The sequence below is a fragment of the Taudactylus pleione genome, unplaced genomic scaffold, assembly GCF_031769625.1.
Source record: "Taudactylus pleione unplaced genomic scaffold, aTauple2 ptg000201l, whole genome shotgun sequence".
NCBI lineage: Eukaryota > Metazoa > Chordata > Amphibia > Anura > Myobatrachidae > Taudactylus > Taudactylus pleione.
Genome location: NW_028284603.1, coordinates 48,606,074 through 48,631,158, shown reverse-complemented (window position 1 = coordinate 48,631,158; position 25,085 = coordinate 48,606,074). Strand labels below are relative to the sequence as shown.

The window sequence follows — 25,085 nt, the reverse complement described above, 5'->3', positions numbered from 1 at the left end:
ATTAGCGATCCGCGGAGCACGCATCGTTAACGATATCTTGCATACACACTGGACGATATTGAATACGATGAATGATGACGATATCGTTATCATTCATATCGTCCAATTTATCGTCTAGTGTGTATGTGGCTTTAGACTGTGGCTGACTCTCCAGGTGAGAAGGAATACTGAACTCAGGTGCATGACATTTAGAATTAACTTAATGACTTCCAACCAAAAATCTATTTACTGTTTTGCGTGGAACTGTATTTTACATATCCAAGTCATCAGGTTGTATTTTCTATAATAACTATTCTGTTATGACATTTTTCTGTTTTATTATGTGTGCTTGTTAGTGGACTTGTGATGACTGATTAGATTTAGATATATGTTTTTAAAACTATGGCCCTCATTCAGAGCCGTACGCTCTGAGCAGAGCGCACGCTCTGAATGAGGGCTGGCCTCCATGAAAATGGAGCGTCCTTCTGGACGCTCGTATAGCTGTGGGTCACCACCCACAGGCTATACGAGCGTGCATTTTGATGGCCGCGATGGTCGAGACCATCGCGACCATCGAAATTGCGAGCCGGAGCCTGCGGTTGAGGTTTTCAACCGCAAGCTCCGGAGTGATTTTGGCTCTATCAGAGCCAAAATCACTCCCACTGACATCACTAGTGATGTCAGTGGGCCGGCTTTTGACCGGAGGCGTTCCCGTGGGAACGCCCCCGTCAGGGAGGCACGCCTACCAAAGGGGGCGTGCTGTCAATCAACATTGACAGCACGCCCCCTTTGATCGGACACAACGAGCGAAGGACTTTCCTTCGCTCGTCGCGTCTGGCGCATGCGCATGACGGAGCTCCCTCCGTCGTGCGCATGCTCAGTCCAGAACATCGACCCACTTGCGAGCGGACAGCCGCTCGCGAGTGGGTCTGAATCAGGCCCGATGTCTCCTGCATCCAGACTTTCACAGTGCATCGCCTCCTAGGTTGTCAGATCTGCCCTACTGCACAGAAGATTTGAAGATGCGATGTGCGACCAGCGGTGACGCGCATCGCATCGTGATCGTGAGTGGGAACTCACGATTTACTCACGATTTGGCCATATTTTACACGATCTGTTGTTCCAATGTGTTGGAATCGGCCAGATCGGGTAAAATATCGCTGAATCAGGCCCTATGTTACTTATTGTGTATACTGTAATCTCGTGACTTCTCTATAACAAGTGACCTTGTTGCAGGTACACAGTAAACCTGCTTTTTTTGGTACTAGAATATTATGCAAGATTTATAGTCATATGGTGTAGTAAGGTATATTAAACAGTGATGCGTATAAATGTAAATCACATGAAACCCTTATTCCTGTGGAGTAAAAGTTATTCAGTGTCAGTGTAAGAAGCTATATGACTTGAACCATGCAGTGCTACTTTCCATGCCTGAGGTAAGCAGAAGATAAAACTGGCAGGCACTAGTTTGATCCTACCATGATCAGTATATTCACAGAGACAAATCCATTGGTTTCACCCTGGGGTGCATAACAAGCTGTAAAAATGTTGTAAAGGGACACCATCCCAAAACATAACTTAGTAAACATTATTAAACGCTATGGTTTAATATTATGAATTTTCATATTAAGAGTTCCCCCCTCAAAGGATCTGTGTTTGGGTTTGTCCCCTTACAAAGAAACACTCCTAAGTGTGTTATGTACTAAATAGCCCTGGGGAGAACCGCCAACTTTTGAACACTCGATATAACTTTTGAGAAATATATATCTAAGCACATTTATGGCGTGACTATTGTATTGTACATTTTCCTGTCCTGTGCAGGGTAACAAAACTCAACGTGACGACATTGTCAGAATGTCGATATTAGGGTTAGTATTACACAATAGAGGGAGGGCTGGGGTAGGGATTAGGGTTAGGCATAGCGGAGAATTACTTACCTGAATGCCAGAGGAACACAACTCTAACCTGGAAGTAACAGTCACATGACCATTGGGACCCAGAAGACTCCACTGCAGCTGTCAGGTAAGTCACTGCTTGGCCACTAGGAATGATTTGTCGACATTAACATGTCGAGTTTTCAACACTGTTACATTATGACTATATAGACATTCTCATGTCGACACGATGGATGCCGACATTATGACTGTGGACATATTATACCCCCCCAAACTGCTGTAGCAACCTCCATTTTATCTTATATACCACAGGACATTGCTGGGAACTCATTACAGCTGATTACATACCACTTCACAATTTTGCTTTGTTAAAAAACACTCTGTGATCTTCTGTATGCAAGTAGTTAAAAAAAGACTCACTTTGCCTCCATCATGTATATATTTTGCATACCCTTATCTCAGATATTGTGGCTCTGCCCAAAACTTCTCCACAATGAAGGGTGCAATAAAGAAATAGTCCATAAGCTGAATCCATGTCAGCAAAATCTCATAATGCAAAGCTCCAAGCCAGTGATACAATGCACAGCGTCCTTTCTAATATATACTATTGGCTCTAATGGCGTTGTGGGGAGAGCTGATATGGGACTGGCTTTCAGACTTTGGTGAATTAAGTTGAGCCTGCCACTGTTGAAACCTGACAACATTGTAAACTCTGTTGCTGTTGCAATGAGCCAGCAGCCCTAAGGGGGAATTCAATTGTTTTGGCTGCCCATAGCTCCCATCTAAAGTAACCGGGAGCTATTCAATTGTTTTGGGCGCCCATTACTTATCGCGGATTTCAGCTTGCAGCCTCTTGATGAGCGAGCAGAAATCTAACCAAAGTAGGGCTTTTGGGTGCCTTAACTGCCACTTTGCATGGGAGAAGCTGTTTAACGGGACTAATCCCGTGCATTTTGGGTGCAAGAAAGCAGCGTGGGGCTGGTCGTACAAACAATGGAATAGCTCCCTTCACTTTAGATGGGAGCTATGGGCATCCAAAACATTTGAATTCCCCACTAAAGCCCGTATTCAATTTGGAGTGAAAAGCCGGAATCGGCGAAAAAGTTTCGCCGATGACGTCATTTCGCCAGGCGGATAAGTATCGCCGTATTCAATTTGAAAGACTTTCCACCTAGGCAGAAAGTCAATGCAATGTAATAGGCGTAAAAGTTTCGCCTATGAATAGCAGGCGGAAAAAAGTGCAGAATTGGGGTTTTGGGGTGCAACATTGCGGGAACCCCTGTGTTGCCTTCAGACAGTCCCCCAAAGGTAAACTGCGTCAACAAAATAAAAAAAAAAAAACTTAAGGACACCCCAAAAAAAAATCACTTTCAATTTGGGGGCGAACAAAAAAAAAATGTTGGGGGACAAAGTTAAAAACTAGCGAACTAAACTCCAAGGGGGTCCCCAAGTATGCCCCAGATGTTTTTTTCATTGCAGGGGCTTGCGGCAGGTGGATTTTTCACGATTTTTTAAACTTAACTTTACCAACTTTTAAATATGCTGGCCCCCATTTTCACGTACCCCAAATTTGCAGGGATAAGTTATTTTCAGCAAAAAAAACTCCCGCATACTATTCTGCACCACTTATACGAAAACGCTATTTAGTAGCTATTGAGCCCATTTAAAAACACCAAATACCTTCAGCAAGCCAAATTGGGGGTAACCATAGCTAACCAGTGGCGTCCCTCCCCGCGGTGACACCCGGTGCGGGGAGGGACGCCATGCGCGCGGCACACGCCGAAATGGGACGTGGCCTTCGGGAGGGTGTGTGTCGGGGGCATGGCCTCGCAGGTTGGACCTTCGGGAGGGGCGTGGCCTTGTGGCGCGAACCCGGCCCGTGGCCGTGGTAAACAAAATGTATGATACATTATGTATCAATGGGGTGGTGCCGGTGGTGGGTGCGGGCATGGGCAGTGCTGGCTCCCTCACTGACAGGAGCCGAGTGCTGCACTTAATGCTATACCCAGTAATACCCCTTTTTCCACCTAAATTCCGGGTCTGACCCGGAGTTGGAACAAAGTTCCTATACGGATCAGACCCGGAATTTTGCCGGCGCCGACTCGGGATATTCCCGAGTCAGCGCTGCTCACACCGCAGTCGGGTCTGCGTAGACCCGGCTTTTGCAGAGTGAAAGTGGTCGCTTGGAGATGACGTCATCTCCAAGCTCCACTGAAGCCGGACCAATCGGCCGGCTAGCAGCGCACTCCAGGTCATCGTGACCCGGAGTGCGCTGTTCTCACAGCAGGGTTTCACGGGCTGGGCCCGTGTTAAACCCTGCTAGTTACCTGGGTTGGATTGCCGGGTCACTCGACCCGGCGATCCAACCCTCTCCCCTTTTACACCAGGGAGCTGCCCGGGTTAACCCTTCAAAAACCCGGGTTTTAGCTTCGGTGTAAAAGGGGTATAAGATAGCATATAGCAGAGGTTCTGAAACTCGGTCCTCGGGACCCCACACAGTACATGTTTTGCAGGTCCCCCAGCAAGTGCACAGGTGTATTCATTACTCACTGGCACATTTTAAAAGATCCACAGGTGGAGCTAATTATTTCACTTGTGATTCTGTGAGGAGACCTGGAAAACATGCACTGTTTGGGGTCCTGAGGGCCGAGTTAGAGAACCTGTGACCTATAGAATCTGCGTAGGCTGCTATGATTATATACTAGTGGTGATAAAGGTTTTTCCTCTTAGGAGATAAGGAAAAGGAAGATTTTTGTAATCTAGCCATAGGTTTTATATCTTATACATTTTCACCTCTGTCTCAGCACGTGTCATATTTATTCTGCTGCCTGAGGCACGTTCTAGTATAACACCCTTTCCTTATTCCACAAATTACCAGAACATTTGTATATGACCAATGTAATATATGTATATATTATATATATATATATCTCTATCAATCATAGGTTAGTGTGACGAGGGCTACAACAGGCCAGAAGAGCAGTCCACTATGGGGAGGTACAGAATGACTGTTTTTGTGGCACTCTGTATGTCCTATTTTCTGAAGTGGGCTTAAGATCTTCATCTTCAGCCTCCCAGAGTTCAATGAAGCAGGGAAAATTCTTTATCCTGCCACATAAGTAAAGAGGAAATACATTACATACTGCCACAGTAGAGGATATTCTTTCTCTCCTGGAATGTGTTCACAGCTAGCTGAGCTTATTGCTTAGGAAATTGCCTTTGCAGAGACATTGTCTGACATTTTTATTAGGGCATAGTTTTGGTTGCTAATGTATACTCCTTGTCCAGTGGACTCTGCAGCCGCTTATCCTAATAATCAAGTGCTGAGAGCTTCCTTTAGTCTATTGTTAAGACAATCTTTAGTGTGTGCACAGAACAGGACACGAGCAACGGTGAGAGGTGAGTTCGAAAATTGAAGTCAAGAGATATTGATCTGCATTTTATAAAGCCACCATAAATATGTTCTGTTTTGTAAAGGAGTTACAAGTGATTTGGGGGAAAATGTATGAAGCGGAATCGGTATGAAATCCCGGCACTCGGGCTGCCTGCTGTCAATATACCGACAGCGGCATCCCGATGCTCAGGATCCCGACAAGGGTCCGGTAAGTATGGTTCCCCTTCCCTGTTTCACTCCCTAACCCTAACCCTCTGTTCCTGCATCCTAACACTAACCCTCCCCCGCAACCCTAACCCTCCCCGTTAGTGCCTAAACCTAACCCTCCCCCCTTAGTGATTAACCCTTACTCTCCCCAGTAGTGCCTAACCCACTCCCGGGGTTAAATTATGTCATCGGAGCCTAATTGACGGCTTTTCGGAGCCTAATTGAATACTGCCCAATATCTGTATGAACTGATTAATGCTAATACACACTGATTCAGGGTTGTGAGGCACAGCAGGGAAGCGGCTGTGCAGTACCGTACAACATATGCAAATGCAGCAGGAGACATCTGGTGTAAATAGAGGACTCCTGACTGCATTGCAGATCCGATCTGATCTTCTGTGATACCATCTGAGGTTACTCAGATTGCCCCTCGCTGCTCTGTACCCTGGCCACACCTACAAAACTGGGGCGGCATCGGGTTTGCATACTATACTGAATCGGGCCCAATGTCTTTGCGTAATAAGTCTTCTCATTTCAGGGAGCAGCAACCCTATGTACAGTATACTGTTAGTTTTTGGTTAACAGACTCTTGTATCATGTGTGCATATACTGTATATAGTAGCATATTACAGTATAATATAGTATAGTGTAGTATATATATTCTCATCCTATGCTGAGCGAAAAAGTGCAGAAAAAAAAGGACTAACATGATGACTCTCCCACGACACAGCTGTTTCATGCATCTGAATAGTCTCCGCCCTGTTGCCACCCAGAAACACCTATTTCACGTTAGACTCTGTCTGCTCTAGATACGACACGGACAGAGCGACCTGTTACTGCAGATGCAACATACAACGCATACACAGACCCCATTTTCAGTTTTGCACGCATGCGCAGTCAATGGAATATCGCGAAATGCGTTGTTTCTGCAGATGTATCCAACTCCGTATCAGGTCCTATGTTTACAAAACAAATAATTATTGCTCAATCTTGCAAAGGAAAAAAAAAAAAGAGAGACTAATTAGTTACACAATTATAACAAAAGGTATTACTACACACACAGTAATTCTAAATCTACATAAATAACATAGAAATACACACAGTCACAGTGATAAGCAGGGATAGGTACTGCCAGTAAAACATTCACAGGGTAGCTAACCCTAACCTCCCCCTCCTCTAGCCCAACCCCCCCGTGACGCCTAAACCTAAGCCTTCCCCATGTGGCTAAGACCTAACCTGCCCCGCAATACTTACAATCGGCAACCTGGCTGTCGAGATTCCGGTGTCGGCATATCCACTACTGTTGGTATTCTGGCGCTGGTTTTCTGGCCGGGTAGTGGCATTCCGGCACTGGGATTTCGTCAGCCGGGGTGCTGGCTGTAGGTATAATAATTGCATCCCGTATGAAGCCTTGGAGAGAAATGAAGTGGAGAAGTTGCCCAAAGCAACCAATGAGCTTCTAACTGTAATTTATCTAGGAAATTACAATTATAAGCTGATTGGTTGCTTTGGGCAGCATCTTCACTTTATCTCTCTCCAAGCCTTGGTACATTGCCCTTTTGGCATCTATGTTGTAAAGTAGCTACCAAAAACTTGGATTTTGGGGTCCACGTACTAAAGTGATCTAACCTAGCTGTTGAAATAACCTCTGGCATGGGCACACTGCAGGACCTGGTACTAGTGAGCTTTGATTCCCCCAATTCAATTGGGGTAGATGGGACCATTGGTTTCCATTTGTATAGTAGCTACCAGTCATTTGGGTCCTGCTTTGTATAGATATATATAATCATTCTAGTGATCTCTATATGCTGTTGTCCCTGGCAATGCCTTCTTTCTTTCTTTCTTTCTTTCTTTCTTTCTTTCTTTCTTTCTTTCTTTCTTTCTTTCTTTCTTTCTTTCTTTCTTTCTTTCCCTCTCCACTCTTTTTCTTCCCTTTTTCTATTCCACTTGCTTCTAACAAGATTTGTTATCCAATCTATCTTCTCAGATTTATATAGTAAATGAGCAAGAGGCCTCTGATGAGTAGGCGCTTTTTTCAAATAGGGACATAAGACTCGCACTCGAAAAAGGAGTGCCCTGTGGGACAGATAGTTCCATGTGTAAGGTTTCTGATTGCCATGTGAGATGTGATGGGTTTGAGTCTCTCGTATGATGGTATTTTGAAATGTGTGTGTTGTAAATAAAAGAGGATGTGATTGAAGGTGCTTGGGTAGGTGGCCAGATGGAAGGGGAGTCAAACAGGGAGGGAATGGGGCGGCCAGGAGATGCCATGGATAAAAGAAAAGGAAACTAAAAGTGAGAATGATTCTAAACAGAAAATTGACAGGCCCGAGCAGTGCCTCCCACCCTGCGGTGCCCTGTGCCGTGGCAAGTCTCACCACCCTAGTTACGGCCCTGCCCAATAATATTGTGCCTGGAGGCAGCCTGATCCCTAAATCCGCCCTGATACATGGCACCAGTGTGACTGTTTGAGGACAAGTGGAGGAGCTGGAAATTAATAGATGACTATAGTCTGGAGCTCTTGGTCACCAAAATGAAACTGTGCATTGTATATGGTTCTCAGAATTTGTCAGCAATATTTTGCTTTGAAATTGTAATTTGTCTTCCAAAACAGCTTCCAAGCCTGTATACATATTTTTGGTGTACATTTTTTTTACTGGGTGTGACTTGTACCAGAAACTTGAGAACCGTTGGCATGGGTAAATGTGTAAAAGTGAAATTGAAGCTGAAGCAGATATTGGTAGAATGGTTGATTTTAACAAAGGAAACTAGGGAATGGTCTCAATTAGAAGGAGGATGTATTCTTAAGTAACTGTATTTTAAAATTAAATAGAAACAGAATATAAACTGCTGCAGTCTATTCATGTTTTATTGTATAACAAGCTATAATAAGTTAATTATATCAATATTTTTATTACCAATTAAAGGTGATAGTCATTATATTGTAACTTGAAAATAATGAATAAATGGAAATATTAGCATGTTTTGTTGACAAGGGAGTGTGCTACCGCACAAACTCCATTTTGTTCCTCCAGAGAGGCTTTATTCCCTGTTCCAAGATGGCCGCCGAGGTCAGTACATGTGCAGCCCCATCTTGCCATAAGAGTGACATAGTGGGAAATGGACATCTTCCACATAATTCTTCGCATATTACCACTATCACCGCTGTTCCAGCATCCTGCACCACTACCTACTAGAAGTATACACTCACTGGCTGGTGAGCTGTATCACACCCTGCTTTGCTCAAGCTTCTCTCAATTACAACCACCCCAGTGTGAATACGGCTGTACATCACCTATCTTCTAATAAGCCATCCCACTGGTTAAGCAACTGGGTCTTCTGTAGTGATAAGGCATCCGCTGGTGTGTACATAACTCTGCCATACCTCTGCACCTGTACCCACATATTTCCAACATGTTTAAAATATCATTATTTTCTGAATGGACAACTGGTATTTCATTTACATCAAAGATTGTGTAAATTAAATACAAGTGTGCTAGTCATGCACACAGCTCTACTTGGTTAGTTCTGGAATTTGATATTCTGAAATTCAAGGACAGCAATGTGTTTATTAATTGCATTACATTTTCCTTGCTTCTTGCACAATATAAATTTCATTTGTGAACGTAAGAGACGTAGCCTGGCTACAGTATATAAAGCCATTCATAATTTACTCATTTGTATTACTGTATGTCCTGTGACAAGGTCATGTTTGGAGACTGGATGTCTTATTTGCATTTAGCGATTACAAGTGAAAGGCATTTCTTTAACACCCTGTTACATAATGAGAATGTGCTCCTTGTTACAGGCTGCTCTACAAACAAGCACTTTTGTTTGTTTTTTAAGACAATGCTAGTTATACCCATTTGCAGTAAGTTTAGTATTAGTGCTTTTGCTAACTTTTGGAGCTCACTATAGGCTTCCCCAATGGATATATCCATGGTAAATACAAACAGAATAGAACACGATACATTCAGAAAAAAGGAATAGTAGTAAACACAATTAAAAATGGCTCAAGGTTTGGTGACATAAGAAACAATGGTCTCTAGTGACAGACCCATTTCTATAAGTTTTTAGAGCATTAAAAATGTTAGTGAATTGCATATAAGTGCATGTTCTATTTATACCCCTTTTTACACCATAATCCTGACCCGGGAATTTGAACACTAGTCAATCCCGGGCCGAACCAGGCTTCAGACACCGTTTACACTGTACCTCGACCCAGGTTGTTCCCAGGTTGACCCCGTTTACACTGAACCTGGGTAATCCCTGCTTTTCCCTATAGATGTCATTAAAAATGTTTTTTTTTTTTTTTAACTAAAAGACATAATAATAATGTTCCAAACAAGTTTTTTGTTTATTTGGTTCGAAAGTTGTTTTTTTGAACAATAAATATGTGCATATATTAATGTTTTAAAATACAATATAAAAACAGTATTAAACAAGTGTCAAGTATCGTTTGGCCACAGAGGGAGGCGATCCTGGGCCACGGTATAAATGGTGCTTTGTTACACACTGTATTAATATATAAAAAAAGTGCCTTTCAGATCCCTGCAGACAAAACTAGACACAATACAAGAGTACGAAATACAGTTTAAAAATAGTATTAAACAAGTGTCCAGTAACGTAGCCAGACAAGGAGGAGATCCCGGGCCACACTATGAAATCTTACTTTGTAACATATGAAAATATTAGAAAAGTGCCTTCACACTAAACATTTTACATTTACTGACACAATGGAAAAAACAATAATAAATAGTAAAAATGCCAGTTGGTACAATGAACAGAATTTTGAAAATAGGCAAGTTTAAGGCAATTGCCTATACACTGTATACTCTGGTGACTCTAGGTTTATTTGTGTTCTATTAGTGCTAGGGTTGTAATAATTGGGCCCCCTATTGTACTGCCCATATGTGTGTTCTGGGTACACTGGAGCCTGTGGTTTTTGGTATGTTTGGTTTGCAAAACCACGAGCAAACGTGCTCTCAAAGAAAGACATTTGTCTCTCCTGCATAGCCACTAACTGCCTCATAAATGACTGCTGCAGTTGCCTTTCTGACTCTAGAAACCTCTCCATTCTAGCATCCTCCTGCCTCTGAATGTCGGCATCCAATTCACAGAGATGCTCCACGATCACAGAAGTCATCGCTCCAGCAGCTTGCTCCGACCTGTTTAGCTTCTTCTTTCTGGGCGGCACATTGTAGACTGCAAAGGGGAGAAAGAAAAAAACAAATTATAATATATGTAATATGCAGTGAGGCGATATAAAGATAGCAGTGGTGTTTGCGTACATGTGCTTGTGGCCTTGTATCTACCTGCACGCTAGCAGCACTCTGCAATAGTTACTATATGGATTTAAGTGAATGTAGTGTGTGTGTGTAATGTGTGTGATTTTAATTTATACTTACTATTGTAGCGGAGGGGTCGTATTGGGGTGCACTGTCTCCGAGCTTGCCTGAACTACATCATCTATGGTGGTAGTGATACTGTCAGCATTCACAGATGAATCCATCCCACTACCTTCTCCAGGCTTGTCGGTCAGTAGGAGCTGTGATGTTGGTCTGCATTGTGAGGACGGCAGGGTAACCTGTGTAGCCGTTATCGCTTGACTATCCTCCCGCTGGCTGGAGCAGGATGGTGCGTTTGAGGAGGACAGTGCTTTGGGGTTTGTAAGCACTGTATTTCCAAAAGCGCTGTAGCTTAATTCGTAATGCACCCATTCCTGGCGGCCTGCATCACTTTTGTTGTGGTTATGATCGTGCACTTTAGTGAACTACTTACACAAGGCCTTCAATTTATTGACCACTTGCTGCTGCGTGCGTCTTATCCCTCGGGACTCCAGCATCTGGGCTATATTGTGGTACACTACCGCATCTTTCACTGTGCCGGTCATCTGGCGTTTAATTTCTTTCTCCGCCCTGATGAGCAGTAGCTCTCGGATCTCGGTATCGGTCCAGTTCGTGGGAGCACACATGCTGCTGCAGGAACAGGCTGTGGGTCAGGCTGCTGTTCTGGCTGTGGCTGTGGATGAGGCTGTGTTTGTGGCTGCTGGTCAGGCTGTGGTGCAGGCTGCAGTTCTGACTGTGGCAGGCTGTGTATCAGCCTGCGTTTGTGGCTGCTGGTCAGGCTGTGGTGCAGGCTGTGTGTGTCTGCCTGCTTTTGTGGCTGCTGGTCAGGCTGTGGTGCAGGCTGTGTGTGTCTGCCTGCTTTTGTGGCTGCTGGTCAGGCTGCTGTGGTGCAGGCTATGTGCCTGCCTGCTTTTGTGGCTGCTGGTCAGGCTGCTGTGGTGCATTTGGTTAGGCAGGCAAGCGATGGCTGCATGTGCATGTCTCTCTGCAGGGCACTGACAAATGACATCATATGCCAGCGCCCCAGATGCTCCAATGAGCATCCGTCAGAGCTAGCCGGGTCAAATAGCTAGCACCCGTTTACACTGCCGCATGACCCGGGAACAACCCGTTTTCAACCCTGCTCTCAACCTGAGTAAGATTGCCGGGTAAATCGTCCCGGGTTTTTTTTGGGAGCCGTTTACACTGAGGCTCGACCCGGATCGACCCGGCAATAACCCGGGTTATTCGGTTGATGTAACAGGGGTATTCTGCATACTGAATGCATGTACCTTTTCGTCTCATTTTTTCCGCTTTGTAAGTTAATATTATATTTAAGACGAGTGTATACAGCACAAATGATGTGTAATGTTTAGTAAATATGAGTTGTGGAATTGTAGTTACCAAAGTTCTTCCTAGACCAGTCCAGCAGCTAAGTGTTACTGGAAAGTATTTTAAAAAGTGTTGGTAACTATGTAAAATTACGTGTGTTCTTTATTTGTTAGACATTTGCACTTTTGCGTCATTTTGGACTTTTCGCTCCACATCAGAGGTTTGACGGGGATAAAGTATCGGGTGCGTGCCTCCTTTATCTCCATATTCAATTAGGAATCAGCGAAAACGGGACCCGGCGGAAAGGTAAGTATCGAAAAAAATTGGTGAATTTTCGGGAATTCATCCTGGGGCCCCCCTACTAATATCCAGACATGGGGAATCACTATGGGTACCCACGTTTTTCCCAGCTGAAGGTAATTAGGGTTATTAAATGGCCGCAGCAGGTGTTTTTTTTGCGGTTCAGAACAAGTGATGAAGAATAGCACTTTTGCAAAAAATAAATATGCCCATCAAATTTGGGGTACCAGAAAATGGGTGCAAGCATATTTTTAAGTCCCTAAAGTGCATTTTTAAAATTCTTCTAAAATGCACCTGTCGCTACTACCCGCATTCTGGAAAACACCTGCTGCATACATGGGGACCCCCCTGAATCAATTGCGCTACTTTAAAACTTTGTTATCCTATTTATTTATTTTTTTACCCCAAATATCGAGTTCATTTTTTGGGGTGTCCCTATTTTTTTAATTTTTTTTACACAGATTACTTTTAGAGGCCATTCCCAGGGGTGCAGGCTATTTTTTTAAGCCTGCACCCCTAAACCCCAATTCTGCACTTTTTTTCCGCCACCTCTGCATTGGTGAAAACTCATCCCCATTTGTTTACAAGGACTTTTCATACTGGCGAAAAATCATTGTAATTGAAAACGGGGATAAATAAAAATGTTAAATTATGTCATCGGAGCCTAATTGACGGCTTTTCGGAGCCTAATTGAATACTGCCCAATATCTGTATGAACTGATTAATGCTAATACACACTGATTCAGGGTTGTGAGGCACAGCAGGGAAGCGGCTGTGCAGTACCGTACAACATATGCAAATGCAGCAGGAGACATCTGGTGTAAATAGAGGACTCCTGACTGCATTGCAGATCCGATCTGATCTTCTGTGATACCATCTGAGGTTACTCAGATTGCCCCTCGCTGCTCTGTACCCTGGCCACACCTACAAAACTGGGGCGGCATCGGGTTTGCATACTATACTGAATCGGGCCCAATGTCTTTGCGTAATAAGTCTTCTCATTTCAGGGAGCAGCAACCCTATGTACAGTATACTGTTAGTATAGTGTAGTATATATATTCTCATCCTATGCTGAGCGAAAAAGTGCAGAAAAAAAAGGACTAACATGATGACTCTCCCACGACACAGCTGTTTCATGCATCTGAATAGTCTCCGCCCTGTTGCCACCCAGAAACACCTATTTCACGTTAGACTCTGTCTGCTCTAGATACGACACGGACAGAGCGACCTGTTACTGCAGATGCATCATACAACGCATACACAGACCCCATTTTCAGTTTTGCACGCATGCGCAGTCAATGGAATATCGCGAAATGTGTTGTTTCTGCAGATGTATCCAACTCCGTATCAGGTCCTATGTTTACAAAACAAATAATTATTGCTCAATCTTGCAAAGGAAAAAAAAAAAAGAGAGACTTATTAGTTACACAATTATAACAAAAGGTATTACTACACACACAGTAATTCTAAATCTACATAAATAACATAGAAATACACACAGTCACAGTGATAAGCAGGGATAGGTACTGCCAGTAAAACATTCACATTATGCAGGTACTGTATGTATGATGTCAATCTAATAATGGTACTTTATCTTAATGGATTATTAAATAATCATAAACAATGACCACACGCTGTAAGCACTGGCCATAGCTGTCAGACCATGTGATTTATTGTAATTATACTGCAGATAAAGAAGTTCTCCAATACAGGACAATAGCTACATAATATCTCATTTTTAAGCAAATATTTAATTGTGTGACAGGTGCAGGAAAAAAAAATAAACCTCTGTAAATAACCTTTTTACTACTGACTGAGCACATTTCCCGCTGGCCCTAAAAGATGGGTTTTTTTTATAATTAACAACTAAAATAGAAAATCTGTTTTTGTGACAACCTCCGGTAAAACTCATGTATTTCAGAAGGACAATAACTTAAAACAAATATTTTCTTCCCTACTAGATATATAATGGATGAATGGTAATTTTACTGTATCCAACAAAGCTTCTCATTTACTGTATTCCATATGTGAGCCTACAGTTACCAGAAACCAGATGAAAATCCTAAGTCACCCATAGTTTTATTATTTTACACAACACTCTTAAGCTATAACTTAACTAAATAAATAAGACACAGACAACTGTATAGAATTGGTAAAAAGAGGTCACAGCCAAATTTATTATATGAAATTAGAATTGATTAATTAGTCCTGGTGGTGAAAAAGCAGTGCTACCTCGGTCCACAGCTCATAATTAATTGAACGCTTTACCAAAATGGGGTGGAGTTTTCCCCACCCTCTGCGCGAGCTAACCTGGGTAGAACCACCCCCCCTTAACTAGCATAGTGCTGGCCCCTCCCTAGGATGAAGACCTGGTTCTCCCTTAAGGTAGCAACCGACTCGCTTTTCTCAAAGGGGGAATGCTAGCCAAGCCAAGCTCTGCCGCGCTAAATTGAGCCGCCGAGGAGCACTGCTTTCCGCCTGCTGCGCCTCACCTGTTGGAAAAAGAAAACATAGCATATTCCAACGAGAAACGTATTGGCACACACCAATTTTCTCAACTAATAACTATTGGTACAAACCAATTCCTCACCATAAATAAATATTGGTACAAACCAATTCCTCAATATGCCGGGTGGGTGGGAGGGATCTCAAAAATGGCAAGAGGCAGTTGACTCCTCCTCCAGCCTTAAAATACAGATGTTAAACCCCGCCTCGACGGGGCAGCTAATAGGCTAATCAAATAATGATTGGCAACTGACCTCAACCAATACAAACTATCAACAAAACCAGCTCTAACTAGTACTGTACCAAATAACAAACAGTGTGCTTATATCTTCTCAAGCTTATTCAAGCATTCGAATATTCTAAGTCACCCATAGTTTTATTATTTTACACAACACTCTTAAGCTATAACTTAACTAAATAAATAAGACACAGACAACTGTATAGAATTGGTAAAAAGAGGTCACAGCCAAATTTATTATATGAAATTAGAATTGATTAATTAGTCCTGGTGGCAAAAAAGCAGTGCTACCTCGGTCCACAGCTCATAATTAATTGAACGCTTTACCAAAATGGGGTGGAGTTTTCCCCACCCCCTGCGCGAGCTAACCTGGGTAGAACCACCCCCCCTTAACTAGCATAGTGCTGGCCCCTCCCTAGGATGAAGACCTGGTTCTCCCTTAAGGTAGCAACCGACTCGCTTTTCTCAAAGGGGGAATGCTAGCCAAGCTCTGCCGCGCTAAATTGAGCCGCCGAGGAGCACTGCTTTCCGCCAACAACGTGGACAAAATGAATGGACACGTAACGCCACCAAACAAAAAACACAGCCCCTACTAACTATTCCAATGAGGCTAGAATGTCAGATACGAAAAAACCTAAACCTTCCTCAGTGAGGTGCACTCCATCTGGCCTATATAAATGTACCTCCTCATTTCGAAGACGAGGGTGCTTGATAGCACGCCCGCCCAAGCCAACCACAAACCGAGAGACTGCAGCATTCAGCTTCCTTCTTACTCTGTCTAGGGCCGCCCCACCTTGTGTACCCCGCCAGAACCTCCTTGGAATCATCTCAGACCAGCAAAGTTTAACTAGTGGCCAACGTTCCGCTACTAATTTCAAATCATGCTTAATGGCAATGATCAATTCCACTCCTTTACACGTGCCAAGGTCATTACCACCCAAATGCACGACCAGACAGTCAGGGGTCCCCCACTTACTCTCTGACTGCCATAGCAGGTCCAAAAGGCCGCTCCACCTGAAACCTCTCAACCCTATCCAACGGACCTTGAAATGGGCTAAACTGGCCCCATTATGCCTGCTAGCCCAGTAAACAAAAGAATGCCCAACAATCCACACCCGGCAATCTTTCTCCAAAAAACCTGTGATGGGAAAAAACAGTATAACATAACGTTAATAATTTTGAATTAACTTTTAAACAAAACTTGAAAACAGAACGAAAACATGGAAGGGGAAAACTGAGTTGTCTAGGTGACCCAGATGGAGGTGAACAACACCAAACCTCTTTCTTTGAGGGAAAAGGTGAAAAGAACTCCAATCCCCCCTAGCGGCGGGTAGCATAAGGCACTGGGTTTCCTAAATAACAAACTCGCCAGGGGCGCCACTACTTCTGTAACTTATCACCCCTTATATAACCCTTATAAGCTGCCGACTTCCATCTACCCAAGTGCTTGATTGCCTCCGCGGAAGAACCTGATGCCGCAGCGCAAGTTGCAGCCCCAATCCTAAATGAATGGTTGCCAAACTCTTCAGTCGGCACATCCAAAGCTATTAAGCATCTATCGAAAACGCTTGCAAACTGGAACTTAGATAAAGGGGATAGATCTTCATGAATAAGCCATTGAGCTCACCCTTTTGGACGCTGCTGATTATATCTGTTGGCTAGAGTGACCGGGCAGATGCATGGCTCAGGGTGCGAGGGAACAGAAATCCAACGCCCCCGACCCATCTGATCCGTTTTTGATTTTTGTATTTTTAACAGTATGGCACTTTCTTTTACTACAACATTACATAGAAGCAACCCTGAGTTGACTGATGTTTTATTTTTGGCGACTAACTCCCCAACCCGTAAAGCGCCAAAAAATGCCAGCACAAAAGCCAAGCTAAACAAATTTGCCTCGAATTCACCTTTAGCTACTCCTGAGACTGCCAAAACTAAATCCCTCAACATGCACACATCTATCGGCCTACGGGAATCGCCCGGAGTCGCCTGTTCCCTCGTCCAGCCTCTCATCGCCTTAGAAATTATGAATGACTTCGTAGGATCATTCAAACCGTACATTCGCGAGAAGTACGAAATGCCAGCTAAGGCGCCCGACATGGAAGATTTTGAACGACCGCTCTCATGCCCCTGCCACACAAATTCAGACATACTGACATGCAGCTCCTTACCCTTCTCGGAATTTGCAAGAAAAACCTGCCATTCATTCCAAGCTGCGGAGTAAGACCTAAACGTACCTGGAGCGAGTGCCCTCAAAGCGAGTCCCTCCATGCCGGATTCATGATCTGCCAGACAAAATCAGGACAAGGCAAACCATGAATCCTGGCAGCCGGTGCCAATGCCCTAAACCTACCCCACTGGAACCGTGACAAGGCATCCGCTATCTCATTCTCCACACCAGGAATATGCCTGGCCTTAAAATCAATGTTTCTCAACAGACAGACAAAAATTAAATGCCTAAGCAGCCTGAGCACTTGGGGGCAGACCGACCTCTGATTGTTAATGGCTTGGACCACCCCCAAGTTATCGCACCAAAATACTATTCTCCGATTGCTAAACTTTGAAGCCCAGAGCTCCACCGCCACCACAATCGGAAATAGCTCCAACAGGAGTAAATTGCGTGTCAAACCCTCCAAATGCCACGACTCAGGCCAAGCTGCCGCGCACCACTCCCCACCAAAAAACGCTCCAAAACCTAATGCCCCTGACGCATCTGTGAACAATTGAAGCTCGCGATTGTCGACAGACGAAGCGAGCCAAATGCGAACCCCATTGAACTCTCGTAGAAATCTTAACCATACCTTAAAGTCTTCCTTCATGTCCGCCTAAAGGCGGACCATGTGGCAAGCCTTTTTGACGCCTGCAGAGGCACGCTCCAGCCTGCGACAAAAAACCCTACCCATGGGAATTACGCGACAAGCAAAATTTAGCAAGCCTAGCAGCGACTGCAGCTGCTTCAGAGTTATTTTCTTAACTGATGTAAAATGCAGTAACAACTCGCTGATCTTCCGCACCTTTTCACAGGGGAGCCTGCATAAACTCAAATCAGTGTCGATTTCGATACCCAGGTAAGATAAACTAGTAACGGGGCCTTCGGTTTTTTTGTGAGCAATGGGAACGCCCAACGAACTGAAAAGCGCCTTTGCCGAAAAAAGCAGGTCACTACAGACTGCGCTATAGGCCCTACTAACAGGAAATCGTCAAGATAATGAGTGACGCCCGAATGGCCAGTGCCTGCTTGCAGACACCACTGAAAAAAGGTGCTAAAACACTCAAAAAAGGAACAAGAAATAGAGCAGCCCATAGGTAGACACTTATCTATGTAAATGGAATCGCCTATCCGAAAACCCATTTACGTAAATGATTCGGGATGCAAAGGGAGCAACCTGAAGGCCGATTCAACATCGATCTTTGCTAACAAAGCCCCTTTACCAAAATCCCGAACGATACCAAGTGCATCCTCAAATGACTGGTATGTGACACTGCAATCGCCCGGATCTAAAGCGTCATTAACTGACCCTCCTTCCGGGTAAGACAAGTGTTGTATTAACCTGAACTTTCCCTGTTCCTTTTTTGGTACCACGCCCAGCGGGGAAATGCAAAGATTTTCCACAGGCGGTGAGGCAAAAGGGCCACACATGCGCCCCAAACTCAGCTCCACCTCTATCTTTTCCGCCACAACCTCTGGAAAATCTCTAGCTGACTTAAGATTTCTTCTAGCTACAACTAAAACTGGACGAACTAGTGGTAACCTAATACCTTCTTTAAAACCTTGTAGTAGGAAGGCCGCGTCCTCCTTAAGAGGATAACGCCTCAACCAACGCTCTAATATCTCCAACTTAATTGGAGACACCGCTTTATTTAGCACCTGTACGCTGATCCCCTTTTGCTGCTGCGGAACCACCGGGGCGATTGCAATCCTTTGCAGTGTGACTTCCCACACAAAGCATGCACACGTGCCGGTAGCGGCAACTGGCCCCTCTGCTACACTGGGCGTTATTGAAAGCGTAGCACTTCCTCTTGCCTCCGGTATTATAACCGGGGCGGGCTGGAAAGGGATGTTTACGTCCCAGCGCAGGCTCGACAGCTGATCGGGCCTGCTGCGTCACCTCCAGCCACACCTCCACGTCCTTGAACCCAAAACTTAAAATCTTTTGGCCATCCTGTTTTTTCCTAAACAGTTCATCATACTGCCTCCAAACATTATGCCTAGCTGCGACCTGCATACCCTGCACTAAATGCAGGTACTTCAGCACATTCAGACATTCAGCTGGGCGTGTCTCGATATAACATGCAGCAAACACATATATACCAGTCAGCCAATTCTGATAGCTCCTCCTGGCCTCCTCAGCTGCCACTCCCCCCTTTTTTGCTGCGTCTAACGCCTTCTTAGCGTCATGAGTAATGGCGAACATGTCAACATAACGACCCTTACGAATTCGCTCTCTGATTTTTGACCTAACTCCCCTTAATATTGCCGTGTTTGAGCAATGGACCGCATTCCCCGAAGCGTCTGGAGCCGAACTGGCCGCTATACTACCCGCTTTTTTGGGACTCTTGCCCTTACCCTTCAACTGCTGTACAAAGTATTTCATGAGCTTGCGCGGCCTCTCACCAGAACTAGAGGAGTCTGAAGACTCATCAGAGTGTGATAACTGCGCAATTGAAGGAACTGTAATATTCGTCTCACCTGTTCCAGACGTCGACGGGACCTCGGGTAGATGCCTAGAGGAGGAGGCTTGACTCTCGTTGTGCGGCGCGCCCACCGCGCTTACATCAGTGACGACGACCCGGATGCTAGTGGCTGACTTAATGTAACCTGCGGGCTCGAGACATTTGCGTTAGCAACGGGAGCCGAAGGAGGACATACAGCAACAGGCGCGGGGGTTGTGCTCTGTGGCGGGGAAGATAATGGGGGCTGCGCAGGAGGAGGAATTGCTGGGGAAGGTGGTAGGGGCGGGGCTAGAGTAGGGGAAGGTGGACGCACCACTGGGGTGGATGGCGGGGGCGGGGCTTGTGGAAGGGGGGGTTGACGCACCAGCTGCTGGCTTGCATGCTGCCCAGGATTAAATTGAAACTGCTGGTGCATGGGTGCAAAATTGCCTGGGGCGGAGATGAACTGTTGGGGAAAAAACCCCGGCGCTTGCCCGTATGGGGTGGCATAAAATTGCCGGCTCGGACCCATGAACGGGTTTGGGATTGACTGCTGGTATACACCTTGGCTAAAATAAGGTGAAAACCCAAAGGGAGGGGTGGGGGCGGGGCCAGGCCCATAATTCAAGAACTGCTGCCCCGCATTTGCGCAGGCCGCAGCGGGTGGGAGGGGCGACATTGGTGCCAGCAATCTGGGCCAAGAGCTCTATCCTGCTGCGCCAACGGCCTAGGGAAGTGGATGAAAGGGGGCCGGTGCAACAAATCTGCGGGCCCGCTACCTTGGGACCTATGATAGCCCTGCGCCCTAGGCGCTGTGGCAAACCCCAAAACTCCAGTCCCTGAGACAGAGAGGGGGGAATCTGAGGAGGTAAAAATCTCCTCAGCATCCAAAATGGCCACCGGAGGCGAGGGGGTGTGGCTGCCGGCCGGGGAGGCCTGGCGCACAGCCCCTAAAGCCACCTGGGTCAAATTAAAGCTGGGGGTCCCTGGTGTACCCGCCGGGCCTGGCGGGTTTATAATATAAAACTCGCCTGCCACTGCAGCCGCAGCGGCGGGCGGGAGACAGGGCCCCGCGTGGTCCAAAATGGCCGCCGGGGATAGCCGCGCCTGTGGAGCTGCCGGGGGAGCCGGGCGGGCGGTCCCGCCAATGTCCGGCGGAACGATCTGGCGGGGGGTGCTGGGAGCGCTCTCCGCACTCCTTGCCAACCAAGCCCGGAGGCCGGATGGCGAAGGGGCGGGTGGGTGAGAAGCGCCGGAGCTCCCCGCGGCCGCGGCGGCGGGAGGGGGGAGGGGGCCCGCGCGCACTGAGGTCAGGCGCGCACCCCGGGCAGGGGGAGAGGCTGCGGCGACCGATAATGGTCTGGCCGCTTCAGCAAGGCGGCGGGGAGGGGGGGCATTACGGCGGGGACGGGGCATTCTCAGTTAATAATGGGGGGGTAGGATAGAGAAGACAGTAATGAGGAAGAAGGGGGGGGTGGGAAGAGAAGAAAAAAGAGGGTGAAAAGAATAGGAGGAAAGAGACAAAAGCTGTGTGAAAGGGAAAGAAAATATAGATAGTGAAAGCTGAAATTGAATAAAATGATACTGGTACTTATCACTCAGATAACAAAGGTACTTGTCACTCTGATCTCAAAAATGGCAAGAGGCAGTTGACTCCTCCTCCAGCCTTAAAATACAGATGTTAAACCCCGCCTCGACGGGGCAGCTAATAGGCTAATCAAATAATGATTGGCAACTGACCTCAACCAATACAAACTATCAACAAAACCAGCTCTAACTAGTACTGTACCAAATAACAAACAGTGTGCTTATATCTTCTCAAGCTTATTCAAGCATTCGAATATTCAAAGATGAGTATCTGTATATTGCGTCTGATTATTGGCTTTAGGGTCTCATTCAGACCCGCTCGCGAGTGCTGTACGCTCGCAAGCGGGTCGATGTTACCCAAATGTGCATGCGCACATCGGAGGCGCCTCCGTCGTGCGCATGCGCGAGACCCGGCGAGCGACGGGGAAGCCGTCGCTCGGGGTCTCGCACCAAAGGGGGCGTGTTGTCAAGGGTCTCGTCGCAAGCCCGATGGTCGCGAGCGTCAAGACCATCGCGACCATTGGGCTTGCGACGAGACCCTGCGGTAGGGTCTCGCTGCCGCAAGCCCTGGAGTGATTTTGGCTCTATCAGACCATCGACCCGCTTGCGAGCGTCCTGCGCTCGCGGACGGGTCTGAATGAGACCCAAAGTCTTAGTTGCAACTTAGATACATTTACAGCAAAAAAGACGCTCAACGCTTACAGTGCATAGACGCGCTGAGTGGTGCTGTTTGGCAAGACTGCATTAAAGAAGAGGGAGGACACATCTGTAATTGAGGGGGTAAACTATAGGTTATAGGTTGAGGGGGTATACAGTAAGAAAGATTTAAGAAACACTGGGCCTGATTCAGACCAGCTCGCGAGCGCACAGCACTCGCAAGCGGGTCAATGGTCCTTCACTGCGCATGCACACGCCGGAGCCGGCGCGCATGCATGAGACCCGGCCAGCGGCGGGCGCTCCGTCGCTACGGGTCTCGCACCAAAACGGGGCGGCTGTCGATTTTGATTGACAGCTTGCCCCATTTTGGAGGCGGGCAGGGGGGGTTGGCTGGCCAAACGGAGGCGTTTCCGAAGGAACGCCTGCCGTTTGGGGGCAGCCTCAGTAGTGAGCTTCCGGCTCTAATAGAGCCGGAAGCTCACTGGGGCTTGCGATGCACGAGAGCCTACCACAAGGGTCTCGTCGCAAGACCGAAGGTCGCGAATATCGTGACCATCACCTGGCCGCTCACAAAAGCTGTGGGTGGTCACTCACAGCTATGCGAGCGGCCAGGAGGCCGGCTCACAAACAAAAAAATGCCGCCCTGATTCAGAGCATCCGGCTCTGAATCAGGCCCACTATTCTGTATGTTATGCACTAAATGCTATTGATGTGTGGTGGAATCAAGGCTGTGCCTAACATGGCTATGCCAAGGGCTCTTTCAGCTGATGAATAAACATAACAGGGCCTCCAGCAAATAAGCATAACAACATAATATAGCTAAATAAAGATAATTTTAAAATGAAAGGACATTTAGGGTAAAATCATATTTAATCTTTTCTCTACAGAGAGCTCCTTGATTCCACGTGCAGAATTGCCAACACACTGAAGAAGTATGGCGTGCAAAAGGGTGACAGGGTGGCCATCTACATGCCCGTTTCACCGCTGGCTGTGGCATCCATGTTAGCTTGTGCCAGAATTGGTGCAGTACATACTGTTGTTTTTGCTGGTTTCAGTGCTGAATCCTTGGCAGGAAGAATCAATGATGGTAAGTCATATTTACTGTTATATTTTATTATTGATATATTGCCATAATATTACACAGCATGATACAAAGCAGTGTAAACATATGTGTTGCATACAAAGCTTAGTAAAAATGTGGAAAATGAGGGTCATACTTACAAGAGTTTATAATCTGATCTTACTTAGGGCAGTGGTTCCCAAACTGTGTGCCGTGGCGCCCTGGGGTGCCTCGAGGTACTTGCAAGGGTGCCAGGGGGTTCAGGACCAGATCAAATTATTTGTGGTCCATGTGGTAGAGAAAACCAGAGCTGGTGGTTGTTAATCATAAATATGTGCACAAACAGAATCGCAACCCTGTCCACCACCACATAACTGAATCTAAGGCCACGTAACTGGACCTAAGGATTGCACATAACTGAATGTAAGGCCACGTAACTGGACCTAAGGATTGCACATAACTGAATCTAAGGCCACATAACTGGACCTAAGGATTGCACATAACTGAATCTAAGGCCACGTAACTGGACCTAAGGATTGCACATAACTGGATCTAAGGCCACGTAACTGGACCTAAGGATTGCACATAACTGAATGTAAGGCCACATAACTGGACCTAAGGATTGCACATAACTGAATCTAAGGCCACATAACTGGACCTAAGGATTGCACGTAACTGAATCTAAGGCCACATAACTGGACCTAAGGATTGCACATAACTGGATCTAAGGCCACATAACTGGACCTAAGGATTGCACATAACTGAATCTAAGGCCACATAACTGGACCTAAGGATTGCACATAACTGAATCTAAGGTTGCATAACTGGACCTAAGGATTGCACATAACTGAATCTAAGGCCACATAACTGGACCTAAGGATTGCACATAACTGAATCTAAGGCCACATAACTGGACCTAAGGATTGCACATAACTGAATCTAAGGTCGCATAACTGGACCTAAGGATTGCACATAACTGAATCTAAGGCCACATAACTGGACCTAAGGATTGCACATAACTGAATGTAAGGCCACATAAGTGGACCTAAGGATTGCACATAACTGAATCTAAGGCCACATAACTGGACCTAAGGATTGCACATAACTGAATGTAAGGCCACATAAGAGGACCTAAGGATTGCACATAACTGAATCTAAGGCCACATAACTGGACCTAAGGATTGCACATAACTGAATCTAAGGTCACATAACTGGACCTAAGGATTGCACATAACTGGATCTAAGGCCACATAACTGGACCTAAGGATTGCACATAACTGAATCTAAGGTTGCATAACTGGACCTAAGGATTGCACATAACTGAATCTAAGGCCACATAACTGGACCTAAGGATTGCACATAACTGAATCTAAGGCCACATAACTGGACCTAAGGATTGCACATAACTGAATCTAAGGCCACATAACTGGACCTAAGGATTGCACATAACTGAATCTAAGGCCACGTAACTGGACCTAAGGATTGCACATAACTGAATGTAAGGCCACATAACTGGACCTAAGGATTGCACATAACTGAATCTAAGGCCACATAACTGGACCTAAGGATTGCACATAACTGAATCTAAGGCCACATAACTGGACCTAAGGATTGCACATAACTGGATCTAAGACCACATAACTGGACCTAAGGATTGCACATAACTGAATCTAAGGCCACATAACTGGACCTAAGGATTGCACATAACTGAATCTAAGGCCACATAACTGGACCTAAGGATTGCACATAACTGAATCTAAGGTCGCATAACTGGACCTAAGGATTGCACATAACTGAATCTAAGGCCACATAACTGGACCTAAGGATTGCACATAACTGAATGTAAGGCCACATAAGTGGACCTAAGGATTGCACATAACTGAATCTAAGGCCACATAACTGGACCTAAGGATTGCACATAACTGAATGTAAGGCCACATAAGAGGACCTAAGG

At 45.7% G+C, this 25,085-nt stretch overlaps 1 protein-coding gene and 1 pseudogene across 2 annotated transcripts in view; one reads left to right on the top strand and one right to left on the bottom strand.

Moving 5' to 3' along the window:
* Positions 1-25,085, top strand: part of ACSS1 (acyl-CoA synthetase short chain family member 1) — a 158,699-nt gene that overhangs the window by 36,527 nt on the left and 97,087 nt on the right. Inside the window, exon 3 of one of the 2 annotated variants that reach the window (XM_088477359.1) lies at positions 22,959-23,158. The exons of the other annotated variant lie outside the window; for it this stretch is intronic. Within the exon in view, the coding sequence (XP_088333485.1) occupies positions 22,959-23,158 (200 nt within the window). The remainder of the gene's footprint in view (positions 1-22,958; positions 23,159-25,085) is intronic. 2 annotated transcript variants of the gene reach the window in all.
* Positions 10,590-11,449, bottom strand: LOC148518371 (uncharacterized; annotated as a pseudogene).